The 26,821-nt window shown below is 40.1% G+C and overlaps 1 protein-coding gene across 6 annotated transcripts; it reads left to right on the top strand.

Moving 5' to 3' along the window:
• The first annotated feature begins 113 nt into the window (after positions 1 to 113).
• tbc1d30 (TBC1 domain family, member 30) lies at positions 114 to 26,821 on the top strand. Of its 6 annotated transcripts, XM_026147160.1 has the most exons (15): positions 114 to 1,053; positions 5,183 to 5,347; positions 13,387 to 13,448; positions 14,000 to 14,065; positions 14,636 to 14,761; positions 16,009 to 16,194; positions 16,382 to 16,451; positions 17,293 to 17,391; positions 17,512 to 17,680; positions 19,114 to 19,219; positions 19,308 to 19,414; positions 19,888 to 20,027; positions 21,126 to 21,365; positions 22,405 to 22,494; positions 24,634 to 26,821. In XM_026147160.1, exons 1-15 carry the CDS (start codon positions 540 to 542, stop codon positions 25,905 to 25,907), a joined length of 3,414 nt encoding a protein of 1,137 aa, XP_026002945.1. In that variant the 5' UTR covers positions 114 to 539; the 3' UTR covers positions 25,908 to 26,821. The 6 variants fall into 6 exon arrangements, with proteins under 6 accessions (XP_026002945.1, XP_026002946.1, XP_026002947.1 ...); XM_026147161.1 differs by lacking the exon at positions 22,405 to 22,494; XM_026147162.1 differs by lacking the exons at positions 114 to 1,053; positions 5,183 to 5,347 and adding an exon at positions 10,613 to 11,119.

Here is a 26,821-nt window from a genome sequence, read left to right as displayed (position 1 = left end):
CATTTTAGCCTTTATTTGTTTATTTAAAATAAATGTATCAATACATATTGAAAAGTTGTTTTTTTTTTATCTTTATTTATACACATATTGAACGTTTAGAGGAGTCACATTACGAATTTCCGTGCAAACGTTAATGAATTGGTCCTCAAAGGTGAAAGCGGATTGGTCGAGATACTTTTGGGCTCATCTCTGATTGGCCAATGGAGCAGCTCCCGGCACCTGTCGCACCTGTCGCGCGACCTGAAGAAAGTTTGGCAGCAGTTGGAGAAGTTCAGCGTAGTGGGCTGGTCCATTGTGTAGTCCTGGAGGGGGGGGGGAGCAGTGAATTCCAGTTCTGAATATTCAGGAAGGAAAGTAAAAGCCGCCAGACGAGTCTCCACCTTTCTGAGGTGAGAAATGGAGCGCTCCAGGAACTCTATCCTCTTCGAAACGCTCTAACTTTGTAACTTAAAGCAAGTCAGGAAAATGACAGTTTACTGTTAAAACAGTTGCAGCAGGATAAGAGAGCTCATTCGTTTTGTTTTCTCTTAATAAAAACAATGGCGTCGAGGGTGAAAGTAAACGGGAATGAACTTTTAGAAGTTGACATATGTGACGGTGGCTTGCGCTCCGAGGAAGAGAGCGAGGTTTATGCCCACTCTGCTGCCTCCCTGCAGGACGATTTCTCTGGCTTTCAGCAGTGGACGAGCCCCACCGAGTCATCGAATGACACATCATCATGTCCGGGAGAGCAGGAGGTGCCCAGAGAGCGTGGACAGCCGCCTGGCACCTTTACTGCCACCCAAAGGACCAACGCGGCCGGTGACAGCGACTCTGAATCTGTGGGAGATGCAGTCAGAACTCCGAGGGCTTCCATAGTGGACTGTCTCCTGGTGGAGCTTTATGATACATACAGCGGAGGCAGCAGGAGGAATGCGGACAGCTGGGACAGCTCCACGGAGGCGTCCGGGTCCGATGCCTTCCTGGGCCGCAGTAACTCCGGGTCCAGCTTCCTGCAGGAGTTGCAGGAGAAGCACACCAGGAGGCACCAGATGAACTACCTGGCTCAGAAAGGTACAGACTGATCATTCAAACTCAACCACCGATTATCTCTTTTTCCTCCTCTATAAATGATGCTTACCACCTGTTTGTTTTATGGCTGATATTATGTGTTTTTGGTCCGTTTTATTCCTGCATTATTGCACTAACAAGTAAGGAAACAAAGACATGTTCTTTAGCCCATTTATATAAAAAAGAAATCTTGCATATTTTGAAGACTTTCACCACTTCATCGCACAATTTACTGTCAAATCGTATTCACAACAACAGGTGTCTAAATGTGCTTTATCTGGAAAGGCCCTGCAATATTAGAGAGAACCCCAAACAACAGATGAGCCCTTATGAGCAAGCACTTGGCAACAGTGGGGAGGAAAAACTCCTTTGCCTCCAGTTTGACCTGGCTAATGCTCAGTCTCACACACTGAAACGAATGCTAGTTTGAAATGACCATAGAGGTTGAATGAGGTAATAAAGAAAAGAAAACCATACCATGGAAATGCAAGGATCTTAAAATGGTATTGTATTCCTTATAGGTCAAATGGACAAAGAAATTTGGATATTTTATGAAGGGTCATTCCATAAAAATCTTTCCCAAATATGGAAAAATTCAGAATTAGCATTCTTTTATTATTATTTTATACAGTAACTGTTGTCTTTTTAATTAAGTAGGGGGAGGTTTTACCTCCTTACTATGAATATTTTCACTTTTTCCTGGCTCAAATTGAGCTTTTGTGAGGTGAGTATGCATGCAGGTGCAACTAGTCCACATGTTGTTTAGACAGAGTGTGCATTTTACCTGACTGAACAGAAGTTGTGCATTTTTCTGTTATTTCATTTGGGCATTTGATCAGAATAGGGTATTTTAAACATGAGTACACTGAATCCCAAACACAATTGTGGTGGTTTTTGCATTGAAAGAAGATCTAAAATGCTTCAGTGGGTGCCAGAATTTATTTGCAGAGATCACAAACCCTGTTGATTGGAGGCTTTTTATCTGTCTTTTAATTCACACCTATAAATGATCTAGTTACTGTTTTCTTGCTCTCTAATTGAGACATTTAACAGAGCTTTTCTTTAAGCTTTGAGGTTATCTTTGTTTATTTTTGTAAAAGCTTCATCCCAAATCTTCTATAATTCATTCCAGAAGTCTCTGTAATGAGGAAGGCGTGTGTGTGTGTTTTCCAATTCACAGATACATCTTGATATATAGCTGATTTGTCTGTAAGTGTAATCAGATACTGGAGTGAGCCGAGCAGGCTGAGTGTAATGTGGGTAAAGCTCAGTGTTCAGACTGTTACAATGACAGAGACAGAGTGCACTGACAGCTCATTTACTCGCGTCCTTCATTGTTGCCCCAGATTCCCACTTGGCATGTTACTGTGAGGTCCATGCTGCCATTGTTTCCTCTCGTTTAAAGGAATCCTTCAGTCAACACGGGCAGACCTGTGACTTCAGTGTTTGCACTCTCCACTGCTGAGGGTTGGTATGAGTTAGACAATGCTCAGGGCTGCCACTCAGGAAGAGGAAATACTCTTAAATAATACCTGAAATACCAGCCAAAATATGCATACTCGCTTTGCTCCTGTGTTTGGTCAGGAATGGTCCGTGGAAAAGTTTAAAACCCTTTTTGGTAAATGTTACACTTTATTGATCGCTCCAGGGCAGCACAGTTTATTAGCTACGCTTACGCACTCTCGTTTGTATAAGGGATCGACATATCCAACTTTTCCCTGCTTTGATAACTTACAGATATCTTGGCTTCATGTGCCATTATGCTGGGAAAATATTAGCGTTATTACACTTAAAAAGGCAGAAACTTGTGCTTTTAATTAAGTACATTTCCTTTAACCTAAATTGTGGTTCAGCTAAAAAAACAAAATAAAACTGTAAATGCAAACTTAACTGAACTTCTTACACGCTAATGCGAAAGGTATAATGAATATGGGTAAAATTAAACAAAAAATGAAAAAAGGATTTTTTTTTTTTTTAATATATTTTTTTGTTTTTGAAATGTAAAATTTAAATAACTACACAGCCCTGAATTCATGTATATGGTGATGGAGACCACTGATCTGATACAAGTGTTAATTTCACAAGCATATAAATGGTTGGGAATCTTTTTTTTTTTTTACAAATAAGGCTTGATGTAAACATTGCTCTCCTAACTTTGAAAGAAAAAAGGCAGGGTGGGGTACAGCGTCTGCATCACTGCAGCCGCTGCACCAATCTGTCTGTCGATCTCCCGCTCCCTTCTCCCATCACTCATGAACAAGACCCCGAGATACTTAAACTCCTCCACTTGGGGCAGTGTCTCGTCCCTTACCCGGAATGGGCAAATTTGAACCATCATTCAAATTTTTTTTTATTTTTCAAAGATGACCTGAGTATACACAGGTTTTCAAAGGTTAATTCAATTATAAGGGGAAAAAGTTATCCACACCTACCTGAACTTGTGTGAAAATTGGCAGCAAGAACTGCAATCAAGCATTTGTGATAACTGGTGATGAGTCTTTCACGTTGCTGTGGAGGAATTTTGGTCCACTCTTCTTTGCAGAATTGTTTTAATTCAGTTACACTGGAGGGTTTTCCAGCAAGAACAGCCTGTTTAAGGTCATGCCAAAGCATCTCAATTTAACCAAAGTCCTGGCTTTGACTAGGTTACTGCAAGACCTTAATTTTGCTTTTTGGACACGCTGGTTTGTTTCAGATCATTTCATTCTGTGTACCTACTCAAGCTGGCACAGTACAGTACTATGAATTCCCCTTAAAAAGAAAAGCTTCATCTTCACCAGTGTTGTTGAACAGTTAGTTGGACATTTGAATACATGAAGGCCGTCAGTGTGTGTTTTACCACTCGCCATTCAAATCTGCAACACAGCAAAGCCGACTCTGGTTATCAGCGTGGTGATGTGGGGGCTATTTCAATGAAATCAGAGCATAGTTTCAGGATCCGGTATCAGGATGAATGAAATGAGACTAAATGGTAAATGGTAAATGGCCTGCATTTGTATAGCGCTTTTCTAGTCCATAGGACCCCAAAGCGCTTTACACTACATTCAGTCATTCTATGCAGACTACTGCAGAAAAGCCACAAGTGTCATCAACAGTTGTGCCACCAAACTGCTGACTCTTTGCTGTTAGCAACCAGCGCACTACTGGTACAGCAAACACAGAACAGCATATAATTGAATCAAGTAGATGGACAGATTTTACTGATACCAGATCCACCATTTTGAGTCGGGATCTGACCAATAACTAAATATCAGATTTGTGCGTCCCTAATTGGCAACCAGTGACTGGCTGCATTAGACTCTTACAGTTGTGAAAATTGATACAATGTCTGTGGATATATTATTTTTATTAGCTTTAATCCAAATGTATTTGCAAAAATAATACACGCACCAAAAAGCTAAATGCATAACATCCAAAGTTTATGTGATTTGTCTGTGTGGTAGTTAGCAGGATTAATAATTAAAAAAAAAAGTTATTGATTTATTTGAATGGCTTGTCCGTCCATCCTTCGATCCTTAATAGATGTATATCACAATGAAGTAAGAACTACTTTTAACTGCTCTTGTATCTGTTTTATTTTACACATGAGAAAAACAACCAAAAGTGTCCCCTGTTTTTCCTTAGATCTATTGCTGTGATCAGATTTTAAACGCCATGTTTCCATTAATGGGTGGAGGGTTTGTGTTTATGTGGCACTGCTGATCTGGTTTTCATTTCCTCCTTTGCCTGCAGCTTGGAAAAACAGGCTAATGAGTGTGAGATTATGATTTATCAGAGGACTGCAGATATCACGGGTGTGTCAAAACTGTGCCACGGCTTTATTTTGAGTACATATTATTGTGGAAAATATGTGTTTGAAAAAGATGTAGGTTAAAGAAAGACACATGTTCCTAAAATGTGATCATCTGAAAAAGTTAGAGCTCAATAGATGACGTAATTTTGGGCTGTTACTGGCATTTAAAATAATGATGATAATAATAATAATAATAATAAATGCTGTAAGGGCAGCACAGGTCGAGCAGTGGTTAGCAATATTGCCTCACAATAAAAATGTGCTGAGTTCAATTCTACCATCAAGCCAGGGTTTTTTTGTGTGGAGTTTGTACCACCAATTTTCTGTGTTTGTTTTCAGCCCCAGAGGAGCTGCATTCAATCATCCAGGAGGTGAAATATCGTACAGGCCTTCAGTCGGCCAAGTTGATTCGCCAGCTGAAGAGACGGGACCGACTTTGCCACAAACTGCAGAAGAACTACGACATTATCACAGCGTTTCTTCAGGCCGTGTCACAAAAACGACGTAAGACTATACACTCATTGTTTTTATGTAATAGCAAACCAGGCAGGGTGACACAGGAGGTGTAACTGTGTGAAACAACAGGTGGAGGTCCTCTTAGCTGACTGCACTGAGCTGGGAAGGCCACAAAATCTGCACCATCCTTCAAAAAATTATATGAATATGAGTGGCTGAAAATGAACACAAATTATGTGTATCATTATTCACATTCTTTCTCTCGAATAAATTATGAAACGTCTCATGAGTTTATTTCATCTGAATTCAGGAGTGTGTATTAACACAGTGTACTTCTTAAAAAATCTACATGTTAACACTAATTCCATTATGGTGTGTTATTTAGTTATTGGTCATTATGGTCCATTTCAGCTCCAGATGTTTGTTTGGACTCATCTAGGGTAGCTTTGTGTGATTCATGGTTTAAAATCATCTGTATTTATCTCATGCTGAATCTTGGTGTCCTTTGAAGGAGGCTATTTTAGTTGCTCTATTGTTAAGGTGTTCTTTGTTCTTATTGGCTGCCCATCGTAAGCACTAGGTTTGAACAGCAGGTAGGTAGAAGGTGAGATGACCATATTAAGGATGGCTTTTTCAATTCCATGCAAGCTGAGAATAGGAAAAAAAAGGAAACAAAATAATTATGGATGGGTGCTGAAAGGACCTAAAATATTTTTGTGACACCTAGTCCGATATCATAAATCATGAAAGAGAAATGAAGTAGAATTTGGTTTGTTTGTTTTTTTGTGTGTGTGCGCGTGTGTGTGTGCGCGTGTGTGTGTGTGCGCGTGTGTGTGTGTGCGCGTGTGTGTGTGTGCGCGTGTGTGTGTGTTTTGGTTTTTTGGTTTTTTTTTAAAATTTATTTTAACAAAAATGCATTTATACAGGTCTTGTAAGGGTGCTCAGGTGTCTCTCCTGCACACCATTTTTTGTCTCCCTTGTCCTACTCGTCCATATTATATGTTATATTATGTGTTTTGTTCAGAAAGTATCCTGCATTTTGATTGGCTTTAGTGTAACGCTGTACATTAATTGAATTTCACATTTAGACTTTCAGAGCAACCCTTTGTTTGAAAATCAATTCCCTGTTTGTTTGTTTGTTTGTTTGTTTGTTTGTTTGTTTGTTTTTTAAATTTCATTTCACTGAAAAAATAAAGAGGTCAAAGATTCACTTTTAAGAGGAAACTTTAGGTTTCCATGTTTTTGCCACCAATTTATGAATCATGAGAAGCCTGTCGCTCAAAAAAAGGAAAAAAAAGAAAGAAATGGCAGCTAATGGAGGCGTTCCTACAGAAACCTGAATAATTACCAGACAACACAGCAAATGAAACATGGTTACTAATTTCACTTTTTTCTGTCCTTTTCTGCAAATCAGATGCAGACACACATGAGAGCCATTTTGTTTTTTTTAAATGGTCACATGTCAGCCTTGTTTCTGTGGCCTTTTTGGGGTTTAGATGGTTGAGGTTTCTCATCCTGTGGGACCTTTTCTTTGTAGTCAAACTCCCTGAAGTATCAAAATTACACTCTTATATTTTCAAGAAGCAGGTTGTGAATTAAGCAAATGGTAGATGCATGAACATGAATATCCTGACTATACTGATTATCGTTTACATCTTGGAAACAGTAAGTTTGACAGCAGAAATGACAGAGTGAAATAATTCACCCTGAAATTCTCAGAGTGAAAGTACAGAAAGGATTGTGTCTGCACGTCTCAGGGGTTCATTGGTCTTTGGAGGCGCAAATAAACTAGAGCAACAACTTAAAACTGAGAGGTACAAATCGTGGATGACATGATCCAAACCAGATTTGTCAAACAACAGGAGAAATGGAGTTTAAACCAAAACATGCCAATTTATGATCCAAAAAGAAGCCGAAACAACAAAAAAAGTAATGATAATAATCTTTAAAATGTATGAAAGTGGAGATGTCCAGTTAATTTAATTTAATTAGTGTAGGTGAGACCAAAACTGTTTTACCTTCCTATACCAGGCAATACGCAGTTTTTAAATGCTGTAACAGCCTCATGTACGGAAGCCCGTTTCTGCAACTTTAAAAAAAAAAGTATCCATAACTCAAAATTTCGAGTTAGCTCTGTCAATCAGTAATCTGGAATGCGCACTCAAAACCGAATCACAACAAATTGACGCTTTCGAAAGTGCGTTTGTTGATAGTAATGCCATGTGATTCTGCTAATAAAACAATGATTTCATCATGTGTAAAGCCACGCTGAAAATATCCAGCAATTTGGGCATTAATGACTGGCTGTAATACTGGTAGCTTAGCTGTAGCATTTGTAGCTGAGGGATTCAGCTTCCGGGTAACAAGAAAATTATGTAATTCACGTAGATTACTGATTAGCAGTGCTAACTTGAAATTTCGAGTTACTTTTCTCAAAAGTTTGAGTTAATAAGTTGAAATTTCGAGTTATGGATACTTTTTTTTTTTTTTTGTGTGTGTGTGGCAGAAACGGGCTTCCATACTCATGTGGCCACTACAGGAACTGTAGATTTTGGCCTTAACACTGATTAACTCCACTTATCAGACACCTAGAGGCAGGCCTGGCCAGAGAAGTGAAGATATCACTGAATAGCTATTATGCATTTACTGAGACTGTTCTTTTCCATCACTGTGCATCATATTGGCTCCCATCATGGTCTCTATAACAGAATATAAGCTTTCCAGTGCTGCTTTCCATTTACAGACTTTATGACCAGGCCAGTCGTACACTAGGTGGTCAGTTGCACAACACAGAACATTAATATGGTAATATGGCTCCTGTTGAACACTGCAAAGGCTGTGATTTGGCTGAATGGTTTTTGCTGGTGACATAGAAAATACTAAACAATAAATTTCAGTCAATGCTTTATTACTTTTTATTGCATGAAATGACATGAACGTGTTTATATCAAGATTATGACTTCATAACAAATAGCAATTTATGATCTAATTGTTCCTACAGGGGAAAAACAGACCATCTGTTACTACAGGATGTGTGTGAGTGTGTGTGTGTGTCTCTGCATTAGAGCAGTGTTTCCCAACCTTTTGGAGCCACGGCACATATTTCACATTAGAAAAATCACACGGCACACCACCAAACAAAAATGTCACAAAATGGATATTGCTAATTTTTCCCCACACACCAGGCATAGCCGAATTGGCTCGGTTTGTCCCCAGTATACCCTTTTTGCTTTCTTCTGACCACTACTCATGCTAGGGTCCCCAAAGAGTCCTGATACTTTTTTGCGCCATGGACCCATTTAATGTCAGAGAATATTTTCACTGACCGGCTTTTAAGGTGTCGCAGATAAATACAACAAAATAAAATGATACAACCGAGACACAAACTGGTATTTTGTAAATATAATAATAATAAATGCGAATTCACTGTGTAACTTTATTAGCAGTGTACTCCTGAAATGCGGCAACAACATTGAGAGTAACATCCTCCTCTCAGCCCTTTAATGCTCTCTGGTCGCTATGGTAATGCGTAAATATTTTTATATTAATATTAACATCAACAACAGCAGCAGCAGCAGGCAGAGCAGGAAAAATGCAGTCAAAATGTAATCAGGTTGAATTATGTGTGGTATAATTTTTCATCTGCATCTTACTAGTTCATAAAATGTCTGATTGTACTTTTCCTGACTCTAATTAAAATTTCAGTTAATTTGGGCATGTTTGCCTGAGGGCTGGAAAGAGCTTTTTCAAACTGGGACATTAAAGATTTATCAGTTAACTATTTATCTTACAGTATCTTTTAATGATGTCTGTCTGCTGTGTAACAGCAGCTTCTGTACATGAGCAGATGTGTACAGCCCCAAAATAATTTCCATGATAGAAACACATTTGTTATTAGTGCTGTCCTTGGAACATAAACATCTAGAGCTGAGGTAATTCATCATGAAGCTTTACCGGCTGAACAGTTTCACCACAAAGGCCTTGATTTATTTTTATGTAAAGTCTGTTGCAGGTAATTTCATTTAGACTAAATGTTTTCCACTCAGGAAGCACTTCCTGCACCTGTTAGGGCTGAATCATAATGCCAGCATCATTGATTTTCATTGCAAAGATTTCTTTGATTGCTTGCCACATTTTGTTTTAGAACGTTTATGAAGATGGATAACTAAACGGAGGGAGAGTATACACATTTTAGGAAAGGATTTCTGTTTGAATTGTAGGATAAGTCAGTGTTTCCCAACCACTGTGCCGTGGCACATAGGTGTGCCATGAGAAATGATCAGGTGTGCCATGGAAGATTATTTGGTTCCACCTGATTAGTAATCTAAGCGACAGGCGTGAGTAACGGGCAGAACAATTACCTTTTTTTTTTTCTACTAGAGGGCAGTACAACTACCTGCTCTAATCAAATGGATTGCCAACTGCCAGTAAAACAGAAGAAGACGCAGAAGAAATTACACAATAGTCATGCTGCGAGTGAGACAAGGCAGCGCGAAATAGCAATGGATAAATATTTAAAAAGAAAAAGTAGTCAATCTGACCTGGTCCTGGAGAAAATTCCGACCGAGATGAAGGCCCTAGCATGAGTAATGAAAGCAAAAAGTACTGGGGGTATACTGGGGACAAACCGAGGCAATTCCGCTATGCCTGGTGCGTGTCAAAAGATCAATATCCTTTTTGTGACATGTTTTTTGTTTGGTGGTGTGCCGTGTGGTTTTTCTAATGTGACATGTTCCGTGGCCCCAAAAGGTTGGGAAACACTTGGATAAGTTACCCAATGCCGAAAATCTTTAGAAAAATGGTGTAATCGTTCTTTTCACTGTGTACTTTAAAGTTTTGTGGAAGAAAAAAACTCTTGTGTATCTTTGTATCTATGAGCTGCTACTTTAAGGAAGAGCCTTGCCTTTTTGACACTTGACCTTACCCCAGAAAGGGTTTTCCTGTCTGAGAATTAATCTTTGCTGTAGGTATAGGAAAGGCATTTACTTGGTTGCAGGTCTTCTGTCTCTTCGTGTGAAGTGTTGTGCCCTGCTGTCAGATAAAGTCTGCCCACTGCTGTCTGCGCATCTCAGTTCACTGTGAAAGGAAATGTGACTTTGTCTAAATAGATGTAAGCAGCGAGATGACATTGTTGTATTAGGTGCGCTAGGATTTAGTGGGTTACAAAACTGAATCTCCACTTCCCCTTTCCATGCGCTCTCCTCCACCATTACCTCATCCTTTTATCTTGCCCCACATGTCTCTCCATCCTACCGCATCCCTCCGTCCGTGCGCCTCCTCCCGGTGACGCCATATCGGAGGAGGATGAGGAGGCGTGCAGCAGCATCAGCGGCGCTAAAGGAGCACAAACGGTTACTTTCGGCTATTTTTTACCTTTCTTATGTTTAATGCATCACTTGGAGCCTTTGAACATGGCGTGCTGGGTGATTTAGTACCGCACTTACTGATACGTCGGAGATATGTTGTTTCCTCCGGAATAAATCAGAAGAACGAGACATCACCGGAAGAAGGCTGAAACATCAATTTAATCGATTGATTTACATGAGAGCGTTTGGAGGAGCGGCCAGAATGTCTTCTAGCCCCCCATCAAAGGAGTGCCTGTAAAAGCGGAACCAAACGATGAGGTAACTGAGCGCGTTTACAGCTCTGGTTCCGGGATGAGACAGGAACGGCTCCCCGCCGCCGGCAGAAGGCCGAGAGCGGGCGTGAAGCAGCGGCAGCAAAGCTCGGGAGGGGTCGGTAACATCATCAGCAGCGTCCTGAAGAAGCGCAACGGGATATCCAGGAGTGCACCCCGGCTGCTGTGCACCTTAGAGCCAGGTGACCTTCGAGTATATGGGCTTATTTTAAACATCTGCAGGCAGAGCAGCGCTAAAAAAGGAATACATGCCAAAATACTACGAAATGTTGGGCTGAAATATCTAATAATATTAATAAAGTCCACGCTGTTGTTGGAGATTTTGGGTCATGTGGGTGCAGCAATTTTAAAAAAAATCATACTTTCCTTTACATATCGTAAGCCAAGAAAGATCACATTCAAGAAATATGTTTCCAATTATGATTATCAAAATAATGGCACAGTTAAGCATTAATGTGGTATTACAAACATTTTAAGAATGGATCCTTTAGGACTGTTTAAAACAATAATTTGTGTGTTAGTCATTTTAAGAAATGATTAACCAGCATAGCGAACAGTCATGAGTGACTTGGCTTATTTTCTGTGTATTTGCGGATGTCTGATGCATCAGACATGTGGTTAGCAAATATGTGCAGGTGACATAAAACAAGCTATTTATTTCCAAAGAAATGGTATATATGGCATATGAGGTCATGGGAAAGTGTTGTGCAGACACCAGGTGCTAAAATGAATGGGCACATCTTTAGTGGCTGGGGTTGCTGTTGATTTGCATTCATAGGATTTACTTATAATGGGAGTAAAATATTTTTATATTTGTCAACCCCATGCACTGGGTTTGATTTTTGTCATTAAACATTATTATAATGTAATTCCAATAGTAAATGGCTGTAATATGTAAATATTACAGTACAGTTTACAGTAGTGAACTGTAGCACATTGTAAATGAAAATACCAATAATGTGATGTAAGCGACAAAAGGTCATGGCTGGATACATATATTAAAATTTCAGGCATGAATGTGTCCCACTAAAACTGTTTGACCCACATTTAGTTTGAATCTTGTTAATGTGGAAATCATTATGATACAGGCTGGAAAAAACTTTATAGCATAGCTCATTAAAGTAGAATTGACAATTAAAATGGAATAAGACAAAAACCTTAAAAATACTCGAGATCACTTAAATAGAAAAGGGGGTAACAGAGCAAGTCGAAATCTAAACGAGACGCAGTGAAAGTAAGAATAAGTAGATTCCAGGTTTGAAATAAAACTGAGACGTTTCTCTGGCACATGTGCGGCAGTGTAAGAGATTGTTAAAACCGCTGCTGTATTTGGGTGGAGGTTCGTTACCTTTACCTTGATAATCGATCAAATTACAGACTTTCAGAATAAGATTTGAATCGTGGACTCTTTTATCCCATCATTTCACACTCTCCTTGTTTATGTTCGTGTTTACCGTGGTTATGTCACGTACACTGTGGAGAACTGGTTAAATTTGCCCTCTGAACTTTGCTGCTGCCGGCCTTAGCTGCAGTTCTGTATCCACACTGAATCGGCTGCGTTAGACTAATCTGTGACGGGGAAGTAGGAGGGTTTTCCGCGTTAATCCTCTCCCGAAGCCCCGAGAGGACACTGCAGAATAAAACTGCGCTCATCCATAATGGCGCACGACAAAACGGCAGAAGCGGACCGTTCAGGTTACAAGCCATTATTTCTTATGTTCGGAGTTTCATCGTAGAGAAAAACCACGCAGGTGTCCCGCGTGAGCGACACCAATCCTCCAGAGGCTGAGCTGGATGGGGACGGGAAGGCAAATGGCCGTAGTCGGAGCTGTTGGCGTTGAGCCGAGAGAACTGGCATGTCAGGACTTTACGGCTTCTTAACTTCAGATGAGAATTTCTCTTCCGGGTAGTCTTCTCGTAGGGCTGTATTCTGCTGTAAATGAGGTTTTAGACGATATTTAATCAGTGAAATGGAGACTGAAACGCGGATTCAGCACTACCAGGAAGTGGAGAGCGACTCACAGCTCCAAAGCAAACCAAAAAATATCACAGTCGGGAAATGAGATGTCCATTTTTCCTTTGGATACACGTGAAAATGTGTAAACTGCGCCATTTTGCCATTGGGTGTATCTGACTAAAACTAGCAGAAAGACTTGAGATCTTTAACATTAAACATTAAGCAGATTGTTGAGTGAAATGAGAAGTACACAAAGGTGTTTGAGGAAAAATGTTTCTCTGGAACGTTTTTATAAATGTGGGTTTTAAATTATGAAGATCAATAACTTGGGTTCATTAACTACCTTATGTTTTAAGTGTGCGATTTCCAGATAACATTTCTGTGCATGTGTACACATTTAAACAAAAAAAAACAAAAAAACAATTCTGTATCTGGAAAAAGTCTGAACATCAAGTAGAAGGTGCCTCTAACCAGCTGTTTGTTTGTTTGTAGGGGTTGACACAAGGCTGAAGTTTACCATTGAACCATCTCTGGGAAAGAATGGATTTCAGCAGGTGAGGGGTGACGATACACTGCCCATATATTAAGTACACCTTCAGATTATTCTGCAGATACCCCTCCCCCCATATTAGCAATGCATAATTTAGACAAATAGACATGTTAAAATAAAAATGTCTACCATACGAATACTGAATATATATTTTTTCTTTTCAGTTCATCTTCATTATAAAAATAACTACACATCTTTAAGCACACTTGAACCAGTTAGACAACCAGTGACATTAATCGTCACACTAAATATAAAGTTGGATGAACGTGATTGCACTGAATATAATCTATATGCTATTAAGCCAGTAACTCTATTCGATACCACAAGTATCCTTCCTTGATACATCTTCTTTTTACTACTTTAAAGCTGTTGGTCTGAAATTATGTTTACATTCCACTACGTGCATGTTTAGACTCTATGTAGAAGATGGACATATAGTGAGTGAGACTGGATAGCTTTTTCCTTTTTCTTTAATAGAGTAAGCATATAAAAATTATAATTCTGGGTATTTTCATTGATAAACCAATTAAACTGAGTGCTTTTTCTTCCCCACAGTGGTACGATGCCCTCAAAGCTGTGGCAAGACTTCCAACTGGGATACCAAAGGAATGGAGGAACAGGGTATGTTGCTCTAACCACCCAAATATAAGCTTTGTAAGAACTTTGTCATACTCAGTGAGTAAAAAAAGTAGAAACTCTCTCTGTTTGGGCACAAAATTGCTTCCATATAAAAAGGTGTTTTGATAAACAAAGCGTTACACATTTTTCCTCTCTGGTCGTGTTTTGAAGCCATCGGGGTGTTAAGCAAATAAAAGCGAGAGCCCAGCTGTGCTATTGCAAGAAACGTCTGTTCACTTTGTTGTCGTCAGCCTTCGGGCCAAGTTTTTACAGTCATGAGAGAGAAAGCGTAGTATGAAAGAACAGCGTGTAGAGGTACTTTATCTACGCTCCATTCATCTCACATCCCAGTTTTATCTTTTTTGATGCAAGTATGAAGAAATGGAAGCAATTACTTTCATTTTGTCAGAAAATGAAAAGCTTTTCTCTTGCGTGGATGTAAAACGATGGGAGTCACAGTGAACAGGGGCTCCTAATTGAAGTAAAAGTACCGTCTAAATGTTGGCTGGATTTCTACAAAAACCACAGCACCGACTGACTCATTGTTTATTGGCTGCTGTTGTCATTATCCAGGTTTGGCTAACCTTAGCAGACCAGTACCTCCACAGTATCTCTATTGACTGGGAGAAGACTCTTCGTTTTGCCTTTAATGAACGCAGCAATCCAGATGATGACTCCCTTGGGATCCAGATCGTCAAGGTAACCAAATTGTATTTGCAGCATATAGCATAAAATACAGAACAGGCAGACCACTGAATACCTTTTGAAGTGTAATGTAAACATAGTTCAGGGTCACATGCAGGGCATGGTACTACTCCACGGAGCACTCAAAGCACTTCACATACAAACATTCATAAAGCTCTTTTATTCTAAACATTTTGGATCCTGTATCTTTAAAAGAAAGGTCCTGGCTTTGATAAATGAAATGCCAAAAACTGCAGTTCTGTAATTGGCCACTTGAGGCTGGCTCCTAGCATACATTTTACATAAAAGATGGATGCTGTCACTAGGATGTATATGGATGGAGACCCTGAAGCTACATCCGTCTTATACAGCCATTCTGTGGTGCTAAAAGCGCGTCACCCCTGTATTGAAATGTCCAGGATAATCTACAACTTCAAATTAAACTTGTAACTGCAACTAGGCTGTCAAAGGCAAGAATTTTCATTATGTATTTAATCCATTTATCTGTTTAAATTATTAGTGTTGATGACTAGTAATCCTAACACAAAACCCCTGAACCTGTGCTATGAGAATATCTGAATGTATGATGCGGTTTTGAAATGTTTCCTGACAATCACAGAAAAAAGCCTTAAAAACTTAAAAAGCTGTGATTGATACGAATTTAAAAATTTCATTTATTCCTGTAAAGTTTTTTTTTTTTTCTGTAAAACTAAGGGCTAGGCTTAGTTCTTATGTCAGCGATGACGTAGACGTCAGCATATTAAAGGTAAATTATTCCTCCAGACTGGGTGTGAATGTCATCAAACTAGCATTTAGTCCACTCAGTGTAGTCTGTGTTTGAAACTTTAGTACTACACTGGATTCAAGACCTATAATTATTAACATTCCATCTTTCCCCTGACCATTTTTTCCTCAACCTGTTGAGGAAAAAATGATGAGCTGTTTTTGTGAGTGCATACATCCGTAATGGCTGTTTATGTGCATTCAACAGTTTATTCGAGCTACCAATAAAATATAATGTGTTTCTCGGAAGGTGTACCTGCTTAGATGCTGTTTGCTGATGACTTGTGCGTCAGAACACAGGATGACTCTGTCAGCTGAGTCGTTGCAGATCTTTGCTGTTTCTCACTGACTCATTGATTCAACAGAGGAACGGCTGTTTCCGTAAACAGGGCAAAGTCTAGTCATCATTTATCCTGTTTAATGTTAATGCACGTCCTTGTAATAAAATAATCCAAGCTGTTGTTCCTTTTCGTCCACAGGATCTACACAGGACAGGCTGCAGCTCTTATTGTGGCCAGGAAGGGGAACAAGACAGGGTGGTGCTGAAGAGGGTGCTTCTGGCATACGCCCGCTGGAATAAAACTGTGGGTTACTGCCAAGGATTCAATGTACTGGCTGCTCTTATACTGGAGGTTACAGAAGGCAATGAAAGTGATGCACTGAAGGTATACACCAAAATCTAACCATATAATCAAACTCAGGTCATTGAGTTTAGTCTGCTTACATATGCTGGTGGATTTTAAAATAAAACATTTTTAAGTAGCTTAATTTGCTTTGAATGATCATAACCGTGCTTAAACCATGTTTTTTATTTATTTTCTGTTCTTTTTTTCCCCACTCATCCATATCCAGGTGATGATCTATCTTATCGATAAAGTGCTGCCTGACAGTTATTTTGCCAACAACTTGCGAGCGTTATCAGGTAAACAGCCTATGACAGTACACCTAAGATTTTACTGGCTGCCATAATATCTAATTTTCACACTTATGTGTTAAAAAGATGCTAATGACAATATCGTCGTGCCAAATGTAAAAATGTGAAAGTGGACACCAAATTGCAGGAACTCCATCAGGGCAGATACAGAGTGCTTAACAGAGCAGCAGCAATTAGAGATGCAGGAGATTATCTGTCTGCATTTTAGAGTCATGACTGTTTTGTTTTTGATTGTTTTTTTTTTACTCCCTTGGGTACATTTATCTGATTTGGAGATGAAATAATCTCCATAAATGCATTCCTGTATGTTGTAGTCCACACGTAGGTCTGGAGTAGTGACGTCTCAGCTTCAGTCGTATATTGTATTTCCTGAAATGTAATTGGCTATCATCCATCCATCCATCCATCCATCCATCCCTCCCTCCCTCCCTCCACCCTCTTATCCAGGGCCAGGCCCCGGGGGTTGGCTATTGTGTGATTGAAATTAAGGTTGTTTCATAATTTTTTTTTAAAATTTGTAAATAGGGAAAAAAGAGAAGCTTAATCTGAATTTCTTTCATCCACTAACACTTGAAGCCCTACAAAAACTGGCCGACGCCCCCAGAGTCTAAGTCAGCAGATGGGTCCTACCTGGATTTGAAAACACTAGTGATTTAATGGACTTGACAGAATAAATTTTATATCAAATTGGGTTTATTTTTCCAGTGAAAAATAAAAATAGTTATGTAAATTTAAAAACTGTGGATCTGGGGATCTAATCTGAGGATTAATGAATACCATTAACTTTTCATCACGCTAGATTTCTTACTCTGTTGTCTCCTCCTGTCAGTGGACATGGCGGTATTCAGAGACCTGCTGCGTCTAAAGCTGCCGAGGCTTTCCCAGCACCTCCACCACCTTCAGAAAGCAGCCAACCGAGAGGCTGGAGGTACAGTTGCTATATGGGATATTTGGTCACAAAGTCTGTAAACTATTTAGATGTTCATCCTACAGAGAGGCTAAGAACTTTTTCATGTATGTTTAATATCTGTTTGTCTCTCTGCTGCAGGCAGCTACGAGCCTCCGCTGACCAACGTCTTCACTATGCAGTGGTTTCTGACCATGTTTGCCACCTGCCTGCCGGCACCCACCGTGCTGAAGATCTGGGACTCTGTTTTCTTTGAGGGGTCAGAGGTGCTGTTTCGAGTTGGTCTCGCCATCTGGGAGAGACTGGGAGAGTAAGTGAACCTACCTGCAGTCACACCTGGTGTAGAGAACACACCCAAACACGTATGTTTTGGTAATTCTGCTGCAGATGTTACATCAGGTGTGGCTTGGCTGTTTGGTTGCAGTGTTACTCATGCATGCACATTATGAACAGAGGTGGGGCGTAGCTTACGTGTAACTAAAAAGTGATTGGCTGCTGGAGTAGATTTTATATCAAGATTTTTTTTAGCCCTTTAGGATAGGGGAAAACTGGACATTTCACATCATCCATTCATGCATCTGGGTCAGTAGCTCTCCCTAGCCACTACCTCCAGCTCTTCTGGTGGGACACTGAGGCATTCCTAAGCCAGCTGAGAGAAGTCCAGGTTCTCCCATTTGGAAATTTTCAAAACACCTCACCTAGAGGAATTCCAGTCAGAAGCCTGAACCACAGAGCTCAGCTTACTTCTTTTGGTGTGTAGAGAGTAGAGGCTTCGGGCCCCTCCCAACTGACTGAGGTCCTTACTCTATCCAGTCCAGATATCCTATTGAAGCTTCGTAATGAACTAATCATTTCATTCAGGTGTGTTTACCCAGGGTAATATCTAAAACCTGCAGGACACCAGCCCTTGAGGCCTGGAGTTCAACACCCCTGCTTTAGAGGAAGCAAATTTCTGCTGCTTATTAATGGCAAGGGCAATTAAATTCTCTTGCAAGCACTGAATATTATAATATAAAATATAAACTCAAATATAAAAAAAAAAAAAAAACTGGGTGGAGGTATGTAGCTCAAAGCTACATACCTCCTTGAGCACCATGCATCTCAAGAAAATATCACAAAATAATCAATAATATTCGTCTGTGTCCAGGACTGCAGTTCATGCATGGTGCTCAGGGAGGTATGTAGCTTTGCGCTACATACCTCCACCCAATTTTTTTTTTTCAGTGTTTGCAAGAGAATTTAACTCATTCACTGCCAATGGCTGGCAGTGAATGAGTTAATTTCCCTTGGTATTAAAAATCCACTGAAAGCGAATATCACCCTTGCTATTCTATTTTATTAATAATAATTACCCCGGAAATGCATCCTGTGGGGTTTCAGCTGCTGGAGCTGATTGCATCCAAACAGGATGTGAGTCCACATATCAGATGGAAAGTGGTTTTGATGGTTTTGAGTCCCTCAAAATGCCTTCAAGTCTATTGTTTTGCAGAAGCTTCACAGAGAAGATGAAGAGGGCAGGACGTCAGACATGGGAACAGCACAGTTAATCTGGTTAATTTTCAAAATAAAAGGCAACCATTTGCAAAAGCGTGTTTAAAGTGATAAAATATTCTGCTAACACTGTTGATAAATTCTGACATAAATAAAAATTGCTTATCAACTTTTTACGTGTATCCCACATCTCTGATGGTTTAAATCAAATTATAAACCCATCCTTGGTTCTCTCACTTCCTCTTTCTTCAGGAGGATAGAGTACTGTCAGACAGCAGATGAGTTTTACAGCACCATGGGTTGTCTCACTCAAGAGATGTTGGAGCACAACCTCATCGATCCTACAGAGCTCATGCAGGTAGTGAGCAAACTTCACACACACTACTTTAATGCTGTACATGTTGTGATCATGGCTTCCTCACCTGTCTCCTTTCTGTGTCTGTCAGGAGGTTTACTCCATGGCGGTGTTTCCCTTCCCTCAGCTAGCCGAGCTAAGAGAGAAATACACCTACAACATCACTCCGTTTCCTACGTCAGTGAAATCCAATGGAAGGTTTGTTCTAAACTCAGAAGATCAATAGTGCTGTGTAAAAAAAAAAAAAAAAAAAAAAACACACAACTCAATATTTTTCCACTTTACTACTCTTAAAGACATTTTTATGTTCTCTGTGACCGCTAGTGATGACCTGGAGGTGTGACCATGGGACAGATGCTTGTATTATACTGATGGTCACTACTTTCAGAAGGAAAATGGCGCGGTATAGGAAGCAGTAAAGCCTCTTTGTAATCACCAACTATAATTTTAATACAGAATTAACTCATTGTAAATTAAAGCAGTGCAACTCTGCTCACTGACACTAATATTCAACATTAACAGTAAAATGTTGGTCGTCAGCAAATGTTCAGAAAACCAAAACATTCAGTCCAAAAGTGTGTTTACACTCTTTTTTTCTGTCTGTCTGACATCTCGCCTCTTGTACAGATAAATATGTGTATTTTGTGGTGGTGGTGATGGTTTTCTTGCAGTAGTGGTCTGGGCAGCTGGGAGAGCGATGATGACGCCGACATGGACGATGAAGATTCTGTGGTGACTGCGCTCGGCTGTCTGGGTCCCCTGGGTGGCCTACTGGCCCCCGAGCTGCAGAGATACCAGAAACATCTCAAAGGTCAGCGCACACACACACACACACACACACACACACGGGATTTAAATGGTGACCCTCAGTGTGGGTACAGTCAGGAGCCAAGCAGTTCCAGATGGACTGCTGCCCCAAATCCTCGTGTCCTGCCCTTAATATGACTCTAAGTACTGACAGACTCTGATCCGTTTCCTCCAGACAAATCCCCACTTCCTGCTTCTTCAAGGACTCGTACAAGCATGAAAAAGCTGAAACCAGCCAGGGGGCTTTAGTTAAAAACATTGGTTAAGATCTGTAAAAGCTGTTTTCCAAACCTGAGCTGAACTTTTAACCTCATAAGAAGATATCAGTACAACTGTCTTAACCTACTTCAAAAGGGAAACTCTGCTCATTATATTTGGAAGCAATGTGAAGGAAAAGAACATCAATCAAATGCCTGCACAGGGGCTCTGAGACAGCAGAGTAATTACAGTGAACAAACTGAGCTGCTTGTCTTTGACGGGGATTTTTCGTTGTGTCCTGCTGGAAGAGCTGAGATGGAAAATAACTTCCAACTTTCAGTGAAGCTGAAGAGAAAACAAACAATAATTCACTCAACAAAATGCATTTTATGTCATCTTCAAAGGCTGCTTGTCTAAAAGCGCCATGATTGTGATGCCATCAGAGGCAAAGAAAACAGGAAAGAGTGACTCAGCCCGCTGGGCTTACTTTGAAAGTCTTTGAAACTTGTAACTTCTAGTCTCCAAAACACTATCAGACAATGCAGCATGTTGTGTACATTTAAGTGAATGCTCCAGATGTTATCATCTATCGATAGCATCAAGCAGCTTTTTTTTTTTTTTCTCTCGCTTGTACTAAATCTGATGTTTCTAGTGCACAGCTGATTTTGATTTAAAGCCAAACTGGGCAAGTAAATAAGTATGAAAAAGAGCTTAAGAAGAGCCAAAAAGGCATGCTGGATTTGGCCTGTTTTGTATATTCTGCTTAAATTGCTCCATCTGCCTTTTTGAACCACCAGCTAATTTGGCTCTAATCACTTTATTTCATGTTCAGTCATAAAATAGATCCAAACAAGTGGAAATAATAAAGCATGTGTTCTGGTTTTACATGTATTCTTGCATTCAGACCAACGAGGCGAGCAGGGAAGCATTGCAGAGCTGAGCCCCGGAGCAGTGGGAGGAGGAGGAGGAGGGGCTGGTAGTGGAGGATCAGGAGGAGGAGGAGGTGCAAGGGCAGAGCATCAAGCAGCCATTAACGGCATGATGATGGAGAGAATGAGCACCGACATCTACGCCCTGAAGAAGCAATACGCACGCATCAAACGACGGCAGCAGCAACAGGCTATGCAACTCTACATCCGCACAGGTAAGTGAGAAATGAGTAACAGCATTCACACAGCTGGTTTACCAAGATGATGAATGTCTTTGAGCTTTTGTATTGCTCAAAGACACTCATAAAAAAAAAAAAAGCGTTTCATTATGTTCATTATTTATTTTTTCAGGATGTTTTTACATTTTTTTTTTCTTCAGTGCATAAATCTTGTGTGTTTCTGCTGTCGAGACACACCAGAACATTTCTTAAAGGGGACCTATTATACATTTCCTATTGTCTGTTACAATTGTGCATGCTTGTATCAAACATGACCAAAGTTTCAAGTAATGATGTCAGCAAGTACAAGTAATACCTGTGAAATGCTAGCTCAGGCTTCAGTTAAGCAGTTTTAGACACTTTGTTTTTCTACTCCTTAGTCTTTATGATGTCATATTTAGGGGATATCCCTAAATATGGTCATTTTAGGGATATAGCTCAGCTTTTCCCACAGATTCATGTAGTATTTGTCATTATAAGGAGGCAGGAGAGAATACACATATATCAAAGGAAGCACACACCCAAGCGTTAGAATATAAAAGAGTAAATTAAAAACCATATATATATATTCCTCCAAAGATCAATTGTCACTAGCCGAGGTCTGTTTGACCGTGGGATGAGAGACTTGACACGACTAAATGACATCGATGACTGAAATGAACTTCAACAGCAACCTCACTAGACCGTGAAAATCTAGAGCAGGGATTTCAAACTAATTTTACATCTTGGGCAAGACCAGTGAAACGCCTCGTTTTATCAGTGCAAAGATATTTAACTAGTCAGAAGAAGGCTGCCTTAAAAGGGAGAGGAGCTAAATTAGCTTCTTTCAGACAGGATGGTAAGATAGATGAGGCTAATTTTTAAATATTAATCATGCAAAGCTACTCTAGTAGACTTAAAAGATAAATGTGGAGCTGAAAACGAGACTAATGGGTCCCCTTTAATAAATAAAATGCCAGTGAAATGGTACACATGGATGAGAATAAAGAAACCAGAAAGCCAGCTGTTGATGATGATTATGACGTGTGACTCACAGGACCTGGACCTGTAGCGCCCACAAGTCCAGGGGTTCTTCAGGGGGCTTCCAGCAAACAGAGTGGCAGCACTACTGAGCAGCACACTGACGGTACTTGTGTCAACAGCCATTCTGAAATTGGGTGTTCTGGGGATTATTTGAGCAATCTTTGGTGTTCGACTTTTTAGAAATGGTCTTTATTGGAATCAACAGATTCGTACCACAGACACAACTAATACAAGTAGAGAACTAAATTCTTCTGGGGAAATCTTGCAAGACTACTGAATGATTACTAGTGGTGTATATCTATAAAAATGATTGATTTTTGACAAAATTCTGGTTTTCGTTGGCTCGGTTTTGCAGATGGATGATGCTCTCAAAATGCTGTGCAGTGCACACATGTGTCTGCAGTGCTAAGAAAGCTTTTATTTATAAATTTGACAGCTGTTGTCTGGTATTTTGAGAGCCTTTTGGAAACAGGTGTCACACTCTACTTTTATACAACTGATATTGGATCAAAAATAAGTGTAGAAAATGAACTACTGTAGCTACAACTGGTGATGGTTTTGCTCTGGTTACAGGTGACATACACAATCAATCACCTATATATGTATTCTGAATGTTTATTTGGAGGCACCTGTCACTGCTATGTATAAATAATATCCTTTACATGCATAAATAATATTTGTATACATTTAACTGCTCTTAAATATTTTAATTCTTATATGAAGTGTACAGTATACATTATCAAAATGCTCTGTAGTGACAGATGTTTCCAGTTACACTTGATTTGGTCAATGATTCACATTCTTTGCCTGCATGTTGGAGGATTTCTCTGTTTTGGGTAATCGTGACACTAACCTTGATGAGCAGCTGCAGCTCCTTCCATGTCGTATTCACACATGATTTATAAGGCTTGTGCAAAAGTATTACAGTCACATTTGGTGTTTTCCCTCTGCAGCTGTAAACATTTGTGCATAACACGCTCTGTAAATCACTTTAATCTGTTTTTAAAAAGTCCTGCTTGTACTGTAATATGGTTTATTTACATTGGGAATGGGCCTTAACACTGTACATATTATGTAATATGAGAAAAATAATTTTCACTCTAGTCCACATCTTCTCTGAATCTCATTATTGCATAAACCAAAAGCTCCGCATGCCCCTAGTGTTTGATATCTTATATTGCTGCTTGGAATAGCTAAGTGTTTAAAAAATGTTAAAAAAAATTATTAAAATAGAAAACATGCAGTTATATACAATTTTTAAAACATCAAGCTTTACTTGATGGTTTCTGTATCAAATAATTATAAAAAATTAAAGTAAAAGTTGTTAAAATTGAATGAAGGTTTAGTTATCTAGAGGAAATAAAAACAAATAATGGTTTAATTGGGTCTAAATAAGCTAATAAGACTTAACAGTAGATTTTTTTTGAGCTAACAGGAGCTGTCTTAACCTAACAGGAGAGAAAACTAGATATCTAGAAGAGCTAGCAGAAGCTAACTAAAGCTAACATGGCTAATGGAAAACTAAAAAGGGTTGAGTGGGGTTGACAGGGGCTAATGGTAGCTAATTGGAACAAATGTGAGCAGAAAATAGGTAAAAGAAGCTAGCAGAACTTATCTGAACCTAATAGTATTCAATATTAGTAATGGCAACAAATGAAAGCCTAAAAGAGCAACCGTACCTAGATGTCTAACAGTAGGTACCTGAAGCTAAAAGCATATGTTTGAAGGTACCATGAGCTAATTGAAGCTAAAAGAAACTACTCAGAACTAACAATTATTTTGAATGAACAGGTGTTGATGGTATCTTAATGTGGCTAGCTAAATTAATCTGGAGGTTATACGAGTTACTAAGAGCTAAAGGGAGCTAACTAGGGCTAACAAAAGCTTAACATAACTATCTGGAGCAAAAATCAGGCTCTAGTTAGCTTTAGTTATCTTTGCTCATGTTATCTTGTTTGTTTTTTAATCTTCTCCCCTAATTTCAATGGTGTTCATATAATGATAGCATGCAGCAGTCATGATTTGCACAGCAACAACAAAATTATGTTTACAATTTATTTTATGCCTTAGTAGTTACTTTGGTCAGCTAAATAAATTGTTTCTCTGGTTAAAGGGCAAAGTAAAAATGTCTCATGGAATTCTGTCATTTTTATGCCTTCTTGGTAAGCTCAGAGAGCATCTGTTGTAAGCTTGTTTTAATACATTTTGTTTTATTCTCTCTGAACTGTCACCTCCCCTCCAGATAAGTGTCCTGCCACCCGTGTCCTGGCCTCACAGCTCAACCCTTCCAGTTCAGTGATAAACCATCTCCTCCTGGGCCGAAAACCACGTGGAGGTGCTCGAGGCTACAGACCCACTTCTGCTACAACGTCCATTTTACCAGGGGCCCGACCTAGTTCTCTGTTCCAGAGTCCGGTTCCTCCGGGTTCCCCAGCCAGGCAGCGCTGTAGCTCCCTGGCCTCAAATAGCACTGGATCTCCAGGAAGCTCCAGAGGAGGTGGAGGATCACCTTGGCGCGCTCATGTTCGGCAACATCGGAGGAATATAGCTAGGGCTAGAGCTCAGCTGGGATTTGGAGATTCAGAGGACAGGGAAGATGAAAAGGAGAAGGAAAAAAGAGAATCAGCAAAGTTGGAGGCTGAGGAGCAGGAGGAGAAACAGAGTGAGGAAAATAAATGGGATGATGAGCAGAAAGAGGCGAGCGACTCTTTTATACCTCTGTCTCCTGACTCCTCTAATACGGGGTCAGCATGTGAAGAGGCTTTACAGGGTTCAGATGAGACTAAAGGAGCAGAAGTTGCAGATGTGGTAGTGCAGCTGGACTCCCTGACTCTAGAGAGTGAATCAAATCAAAGTTCTCCCAACGACCAAAACCCAGATACAGTACCCAAATTACCAGAGTTTAAACCTGCACCCCAAGTCCCTCTCCTCCCTCCACCGCCATCCTCCATCAGACATAAAGAGTCTGACTCATCAGAAAGACACGCTGGCTCTGTCAGATGCTTTTCTCCTCCTACTACTCCACCACCTCACCACTCCTCCAACTCCTGCATCTCTTCTTCATCACCTTCCACACCAAGCACACCCCACTCTCCAACAGCTCCTCCTTCTCTTGATCAATCTTCCTCAGATTCTCCTACACTAACCTCCACTCCAAAACCCAACTCCACCTCCTCCTTACCACCTTCTTCATCAGCTAATTGCTTATCTGCGCTCTCTCCTCCTGCCTCTTCCACCTTTTACAAAACCTCCTCCCCCTCTACCCCCTCCCTCTCCTCTATCTCCTCATCTTCTAGATCCCAAGTCTCCTCTTCCCCGTCAACCCCGGGGCTCTCCTCCATTCCTAAACAGCAAGTCTTCTCCCCGTTCCCTTGTGTGAAGCAGCCCAGGAAGTCTGTCGCAGCCAGAAACCTGGGCCTCTATGGTCCCACCTCCAGAACTCCCACCGTCCACTTCCCTCAGCTCAGCCGCAACCTCAACCGCAGTAGTGCAGCCGGACTGACTGGCAGGCGATGAAAAGTCCTGACTGAACCATGTTGCCTCCTGCATATTAGGGAAAACACTTAATAATAACCGACAGTATAAGGTCTAAAAGATTGAAGCTCAGCTGTAGTTTAAGAAGTAACTAAGTGTTAACTTTTTTTGTTGGGGGGGGGGGGGATTCCCACTGCATTAGTACATTTGAGGAGCTTGGGACAGCATCCAGACCCTCACTGTGGCCTATGCAGGTCATTCTTGACCATAATGGATTTAAAAAAAAAACAAAAAAAAAACAACAACAACAAAAAAGATTTCCATGGGTAGAGGCTCCATCTGTTAAGTGTATACACATCTCTTCAGTAGCAGCTTGTTCTCCTGGACTGAAACGTGAAGATGCTGTGGTCAGATTCTTCCCTCTGGACTTCCTTGGACCATATTTACCAATACAGTGGAGTATCTTTTCCTATGAGTTTGCACAATAGCCATCCAGTTGTTTCTATGCCAAGTATTTAAAAATAATAAGTACACACGAAACATGACATACCTAAGAATTTCTGTAATGGAGAAATGAAAAGAACTGCCTAATGATGTCCTGAAGCACTTAACATTTTTGTTGTAATGTTAAAATCTGTGCATGTGTTTGTTTGTTTCTACCAGTCATCAAGAATGAATGAAGATCAGGGGCATTTTTTCTTAGTTTGTTTTGAAGGCTGTGTAAATGAAATTAATCTAAATATAAAAAGCATTTGTTCTGAAACTGGTTACTGGAATTGATGAGCTCTTGTTTTACAGTAGTTCCAGATGTGATGATTTATAAGGCAAAGGCAGAAACACTTATTGTGTCAGCACTTTGAATTTTGTCAGTACAAGTATTCAACCACAGGAATGCTTTTCACTGGGCTTTTACTGCAATGCAGCTGCCTAAATAAATGAGGATTCCAGCATGAGAA

Source organism: Astatotilapia calliptera, chromosome 17 (assembly GCF_900246225.1).
Source record: "Astatotilapia calliptera chromosome 17, fAstCal1.2, whole genome shotgun sequence".
In the NCBI taxonomy this organism is placed as follows: domain Eukaryota; kingdom Metazoa; phylum Chordata; class Actinopteri; order Cichliformes; family Cichlidae; genus Astatotilapia; species Astatotilapia calliptera.
Note: the sequence above shows the minus strand (reverse complement) of the source record. Positions and strands in the feature narration are given on the sequence as shown.

Excerpts from the sequence above, each read along its gene's own strand:
- tbc1d30 (XM_026147160.1), top strand. The coding sequence starts at position 540 with ATGGCGTCGAGGGTGAAAGTAAACGGGAATGAACTTTTAGAAGTTGAC. Across the intron at positions 1,054-5,182 it reads GAACTACCTGGCTCAGAAAG|CCCCAGAGGAGCTGCATTCA; the intron begins GTACAGACTGAT and ends GTTTGTTTTCAG. Across the intron at positions 19,220-19,307 it reads ATCCTACAGAGCTCATGCAG|GAGGTTTACTCCATGGCGGT; the intron begins GTAGTGAGCAAA and ends TGTGTCTGTCAG.